Source organism: Octodon degus, unplaced genomic scaffold (assembly GCF_000260255.1).
Source record: "Octodon degus isolate 3935 unplaced genomic scaffold, OctDeg1.0 scaffold00037, whole genome shotgun sequence".
NCBI lineage: Eukaryota > Metazoa > Chordata > Mammalia > Rodentia > Octodontidae > Octodon > Octodon degus.
The window spans coordinates 7,871,801-7,878,726 of NW_004524613.1; the positions used below are offsets into that span (position 1 = coordinate 7,871,801).

The following is a 6,926-nucleotide window of genomic DNA, read 5'->3' on the forward strand; positions in this document are numbered from 1 at the left end:
TCTGAAGAAAAAAGGGAACTACTTTTTTCCCTTATCTCTTATAATGGGGTGGTTATCACTTGGAAAAAGTCCTGTCTTTCCAGAATGTGTGAACTTCTAAGAGCCGAAGGCTGTTCCTGGGACCAGTATTGCTATGACTTGCGTTGCCTCCTAAGTCCTCAGGTGTTCTTTATTTATTTCCCCCATCGCTCAGTGGATCCGGATTGGAGCCAATATCTCCAACTTCACTTTTGCTCCTAGCACGATTATCTTTCACCTGGGACATGCTGGTAAGTGCTCCAGGCTGCCAATTCTATTTAACCTCCTCTGACATTTGTCTGCCCCCACAAAAGCCCTGTTAATAGACCTTCCACCTATTAACTATAATGACTTAATAGCGTAACATTTCCCTCTTCCTCCTGGCCTTTTAGAACAGTTAATATGATGATAAAACCTGTTTGGCCCGTCAGCTCAGAACAGCTGTCATTATATCGGGCTTCGCTGTACTAGGAGGCTGTTGGCAGGCCACTTACCCTCATTTAATAGCCCTGTTCATTTCCAGAGATTACTCACTTACCGTATCTTTACACTGAGCCATCTCCTGGATGAAGAGCATTAATGCCGTTTCCAGAGGTTATCTTTCCCTACTGCATCCATCTTCACGGGCACTGGCAGCTCTGTCTGGACAGTAATAGAGAACAATCCCTTCCATGGTCAGACGTGCTGTCCTATCTACCTTGTTCTATTAAGAATTTAGGGCCTAAACAGTCTCCAATAGCAAGATAGTAATTTCACAAATCAGGCATTGGTGAAATTCTGATGCTCTTGAGTAAATATCGCTTTATTGCCTCCTTCAGGGATCACTGTCTCTGCATCCCTGGTGTATGCCTTCTGGAAATGACTCCCTTAAAATTCCAGGCAGATGTCTATCTGCACTTTTCTAGGGAAAGAGAGAAAATCAGTAACTTTGATCAGATTCTCAGAGTGGTCCATGACATCACATTCTCAAAGTGGTCCATGACATCAAGACTACTGTAATAGTCCTTGACTACTACTGTAGTTTATCTGTCATCCTGTTGGGCAGATTTGACAGGATGATCTTTCTCCCCAGCTCAGTTACCAGATTTGGAAGCCAGCTTTCTGGGTGCAGACTAAGAGCAAAGTCTTTATATAAATTTGTTCACAGCCACGATTTTTAAAAAGCTTTTTTTATTTTTAAAAACTTTTAAATTTTGCCATTTTTCTTTTTGTGTATGTTTCTTCATTTGATTCTCATTAAAACCCCAATAGGAATGACTGAACAGGGTTTATAATCCTGTTTTGTTTGAGAGAATTTGGGCTTGGAGAAATGAAGTGGCTGATAAGGGCAGAGTCTGGACCAGAGCCCAGGGCTTTCAGCACCCAGCTCTGGCCTTTTCACTGAACTTTTCTCCTTGGTCCACTTTGGTCTCTTCCTAGACCCAGTGGTGAGTCCTTAACATGGCTACCAGGTCTGGCTTCCTGAACATACTTTTAATGAAAAATTATTCATTTATCTATGTCCTGCGTACTATCATTAAGATTTGAAAATGGTAGTACATTTCTGTAATCTTAGCACTGTAGGAAGCTGAAGCAGAAAGACTGTGGCCTGAGCAACTTGGTGACTTGGTGAAATCCTGTCTCAAAATGAAAAGAGCTGGAAGGGTAACAGTGTGAGGGCCTGGGCTCAGTTCCCAGTACTATGGAAGAACAAAAAATGGCAGCAAAATATATGTGAGATGTATTGAAAGAAAGTAGCCAAAATCTGATTTTTTTTTTACCTCTGTGTTTCTTATTAGAAGTCAAATTTGAAAAGCAAGAATAAGTTAAGTACTCTGTCATCACATAAAAGGGATAAAACAAGCTGGTCTAGAAATGGAAACCTTTTCATGACTGAACAATCACTGTTTCTAATTCCCCTCCATGTCACTGTGTCATTTAATTGTGTATCCATTGAACCACATCTCCATCCCTAATTAGATGTCATAACACTTTTTCTTCTAGCTATGCTGGGGCTCATGTATGTATACTGGACTCAGCTCAATATGTTCCAGACCTTGAAGTACCTGGCCATCCTGGGCAGTGTGACATTTCTGGCTGGCAATCGGATGCTGGCCCAGCAGGCAGTTAAGAGGTGAGGCGCTGGGGTGGGCTAGGGATTAGACATGTTTGTGTCACCTCTGCCAGTGCAGCCCTTAGTCCAGGAATATGTAACATCATGACTCAGACCCTAAGGGCAAGTCTGCTATAGTCTACTCTGATTCTGAACTTTCTAGGTCAGGAAAGAGCTTTAGGGATCCTTTGTAGATGTATTTCAACTAGAATAATTTATGTCTGTACACAGTAAAATGAGAAAAGGAGATAATTGCTTTATGAAGATTAAAATGGGTTAGAATGGGTGGTGGAAGATTATTAATTTGCTGGCTGTATAAAAATTTCCCTTTCAAGCTGAGGATGTAGGTCAATAGTGTAGCCCTAGCTGAGGTTCGTCTCCAGCACTGAAAAGCCTTTTTGTTACTACACAGGATTGTGCCCTGCTCTCCTCCCCAGCCCCTGACGGCACCTGGGGCTTTTCTTCCCTGTGTGAGCTCTGCATTCTTCCCACAGAAGCTGCTCAGGGTTTGCAAAGGCTCCCAGCAGGGAGCATCTACTTAGGAGCCCACATCACTGTCTCAGGAACTAGACAGCGTGAGAGTCAGACAAATAGTCAGACTTGACATAATGGCAGCTTAGTGGCAAGTTGACTTTCAGAATAGAATTAGAGGCAAATTTAAATGTCATGAAGGTATTTCTCATTGATTTGGCTTTATTAGAACCTGGGTGGTTTCAGCCATGAAAAGGTCAGAATTGCTTTCACCTTTGAAAGAAATTATTTTCAAATGTGCTGTGTGTTCTCTTCATAACTTTCGCTAGCAGAATGGAATGTAGTAGCCTCCCCTCCAACATGGCTGCCAATTAGGTCAGTCACATCCAAGAGGCTTTCTTTAAGGGAGACCATTAATGGGTAGGAGAGGCAAAGGTCTCTCATCTCCACCTGAGTCTCTGGTACATTTTTGGATTACCTCCCTGTGGATACTGGAGCAGACCTCCTCCTTGTGTGGTAGCTACCAGAGTTCCGCTTAGTACCAGCAGTGGTAGCTGGTTCATTTTTCTGTCCTCTTCAGCAGCCATTACTTGGCAGCTAGGCAGTGAATATGCAAAGAATAGTGGAGACTCAGCTATTCTTTCAAAACAACACTCTTCCCTTGCAACAACCAGAGTGGGTTCTCAGGGAGTGGAAAGGCTGTGCTCTGCTATCTTCTTTTCTGAAAGCTACCTACAAAATGAACAAAATAAAGGGGAGAGCAGAGTAGAAACCATTTGCTTTAGATCCTGCTTAGCAGGTGCTCCTATCCTGGAATCTTAAGTCATGCATTTTCTGGGGAAAGACTGTGACTTTCATCAGAATCCCCAGAGGCTTAGTGACGTCCCCCCAACCTATACACATGCCCCCACTCGGAGGGGTACAGCCCACTCCTGTCACAGCTTCACAAGTCCTAGGACTATCACTGCCCTGGGAAGTCAGTGACCCTAATGGAAGCTCTGGTTGGGTGTTTGCTGTTTCTGTCCTCAGCTTATTTCTTTTCTCGCTGTCCTTTCTTGATTCTCAAACCTTCTTTCCTTTGGCAGGATCGCTGCAGAGCAGAGCAGTAGATTGGCAAAATATAGGACACTACGGTAAAGATGAAGGGCGGACTCATCGCAGGAGCAGGGTCCCTTCCCCATCTTGCCACCTCATGCATGTCAGTGATTCTGTCAAGTTTTCAGCTCACTCATCCTCCCTACCTTTCCCCGTGTAAAGCCAAAATCTCTGACCATTGCAACTCACTAGATGAGGCTGTGACTGGACCAGGACCCAGACTTCCTGAGTTAGCCCAGATGAGACCGTAACTTCGCAGCAGAGCAACTTTGGCCTGGCTCTGACTGTGTAAGACTTCGTCATTCCTTGTGTCCCATGGGGTTCTGATTCATACATGTAGCCACTCTGGGAGAGCAGAGTGAGGATAAGCCAAGTCCAACCTTGAATTTAAAATGGATCCCATTCAAAATAAATTTACAAAGTGATGACCCGATGGCAAATCCTGGCACACTTGTCACCGTTTCTAGGCCTTGGCCTAACACTAATGTCTAATGGGGCCAGATAGTGTGGTTTGATGAGACTCTAAATTTTGAAGGACTGAGGGCCACAGAAGACAACCAGCAGAGAAGCCAGACTCTAGAGCTTGGAGTATGTTTTTGGTCTGTGCCCCATGTGACTGACATAGCGCTTGTCCTCCTTCCAGGGGTTAATGCTAGGACAGGGAGAAAGTAGAGGTCAGATGCAAGCAGAAAGGACAGTGTCTGCTTCTTCACAGATCCTTTCCTCTAGACCAGCAGCCAAAAAAGTTTCTGTAAAGACCTGGTGGTACATAGGTATTTTAGGCCAGATGGGCTCTCAGCTAAACTGGATGCTGTCGTGAGAAGACAGAGTAGCTCTCACAAGCATGAACTGGCTGTGGTGGCATACCAATAAAGCTTTACACACCAGAAGTGGTCATGCACTGAATTTAGCTTGTGCAACATACAGAAGTTGGCTGCCCCTGCTTTTGACCAATAAAAGACAGGGAGTAAGAAAAAAAAAAAGACAGGGAGATAATTTGAGTTTCCTAGTTACAGTCTCTTTTATCTCTTGCTTTGGAAATGGTGTTCTCTGCCAAAGCAGCAAAGCTATCTAATTTTTAATCCCCTGCATGTAGGCGAGATCAATGAAAAACAGAGCTTTTTCACCAATGTGCAGGCATAAACTGGGTCACCTAGTCCTCAGTATTAGAAATCATATTGGTATTGGTTTTGATTGTGTCTCTTTTTAGGATTAACTGAGGTATAATTTATATACATTAGAATCACTCTTTTTAGTGTATAATTCTGTGAATCTCAAAAAAGGTGTGTAATGTAGCCACTACCTTGGTCAAGGGCGAAACTTTCTCCACACTTCAGGAAGTTCCCCATGGCCCTTCCTAAGCAGTCCCTTCCGCCCAACCCTGTTGCTTGATATTACTCATCTCCTTTTTTCCTATATTATAGTTGTTCTGTGTGAGATTTTCATTCAGAACTAGTCCTTTCTGCTGCATGAAAGAATTTTTAATTCTTTAGGTCTTTTCCCCTCGATTTGTAAATAATCTGTGCTGATCCTGCTACTCCCAAATCATGTTACTTGAAGTAGAGGAAAGTCTCTTGATCTGTTGGATGTTTGGGGGACTTTCTGAGGTGTGGACCGAGTGTTTAGATTCATCCTTGATCGCTGGTACATCCTTGAGTACCAGCGCTGACTTGAGCAGGTGTAGCGCAGCTGTAGTTTCCCAGCCAAGGTGCAGGTTTGTCCGCCACCACCTTTCAGCTTACTTCTTTCATACTTAGCTCAACCTTTCTGCATGAACAGCCTAGGTGCACACTTTAATGTTCCTGGGAGCCTCCGAAGCTTGGCAAGAAGTCAGGGGCAAGTAGTTTGACCCTCAGGATTGGTTCCATGCATGTGCAAGCCCCTGAGAGCTGTTTCCCTACTTACTTTGGGGCCTGCCATTCTGCAAGACAGCAACATTATCACCTTAGTCCTCAGTGCAGACGTGTGCTGAGGATGGCAGGCTTAGGGCACCTACCTCTGTCTGCCAGAGTCTGCCTGAATCAGCTGCTTACTGCCGTCACCCCAGTCCCCCACAGCAGAGTCTGTCTAGATCCGTGAGGCAAACCTATGCCACTTGTGCCACTTAGGGAAAAGCAGCCAAGGATAAAGGGAATAGACAGAGGTTTTTATCTCTTCTTAAGTTTTTTCTGTGCACTGATCCCCATTTTTAAAAAGAATATTCTGTGCAAGTCGAGATGCTCAGTCTGACTTGGCAAGAGCACAGCTGCCTGGCGGGAACAGGGTGCTGGATGTCGTCTGAGCTGCGTATGGGCCGCGTGGTGACCAGCAGACACGGAGTGTAGGGAGTGAAGATGAGCTGCTTTAAACTCTCCTTTCTCTTCTGGCTGAAGTTTACATGCTCTTTTGGCCTTGTAGTGTGAGAGGTGTGCCTGGAATTACCTCATCTCCTTAGTATTTGCATCTTCCAATTTCCTGCTTTCATTATTTTAAAGTCATCATCAGTGTCAGTGTCAGTCATGACTAGCTGTCCCACATTCTTTTTTGAAATGAGTTGGGGCCAAGTGAATAGAAGTAGTAGATAAATGATCATGCCCTTGGAGGTAGGGTCTTCACAGTGGGAGAGCACCTTGTTCTCTCTGTTGTCACCAGTTAGGAACTGTAGCTGTGAATTGAAAACTTCAGTAATTTTGTGTTTGTCTCCTTTTTCTTTCAGAACAGCGCACTAGTTCCAGAGAAAGGATGGGAAATTTGAAAACTGAAATGAATGTTGAATGAAGGAGTTAAAAACAGTTCACAGTGTGAAAGGAGAAACGGAAAAAAAAAAAAAAAGGTCACTTTATTTAAAAAGACAGAAGTTGAGATGTGGTTATACTTTTGCTTATTTTTCAGTTTCCCCTACACAGAGCAGATACCTGAGGCTCAGATTGTCTGTATCTTTGGCATGACGCTGTAGCAAGATTCTGGGAATGCCTTAAGTTACCATATGTCTCATTGAAAAGTTGAAATCTGTTTTGGAATAAAGAGAATAATAGGAACAAAGGGCTGGTTGAGTACTTTTAAGGTGCTGAGATCCTTGGTTATATAACATGAGGATGTGGTTGTTGAGATGGCCAGGGTGTTGGGATGGCTGGGGGTGCTGTTTACATTGATCCTTGTCTTCCCTTTCTTAGTAGGACTGAGAATTACGCTGAAAAGCCAGCTTCCTTTCTGCTTCTCCAGCTGCGAGCCCTGCACAGCAGCCCTGATGGTCTTACACACACACACACAG

At 44.0% G+C, this 6,926-nt stretch overlaps 1 protein-coding gene across 2 annotated transcripts in view; it reads left to right on the forward strand.

Moving 5' to 3' along the window:
- Rpn2 (ribophorin II) overlaps nt 1–6,693 on the forward strand; it is a 66,904-nt gene extending 60,211 nt beyond the window's left edge. Inside the window, exons 15-18 of one of the 2 annotated variants that reach the window (XM_023714798.1) lie at nt 194–269; nt 2,002–2,131; nt 3,667–3,714; nt 6,372–6,693. In XM_023714798.1, the coding sequence (XP_023570566.1) occupies nt 194–269; nt 2,002–2,131; nt 3,667–3,714; nt 6,372–6,384 (267 nt within the window). In that variant the 3' untranslated portion in view covers nt 6,385–6,693. The remainder of the gene's footprint in view (nt 1–193; nt 270–2,001; nt 2,132–3,666; nt 3,715–6,371) is intronic. The other variant, XM_004630890.3, reaches the window with a different exon arrangement.
- The last annotated feature ends 233 nt before the right edge of the window (nt 6,694–6,926 follow it).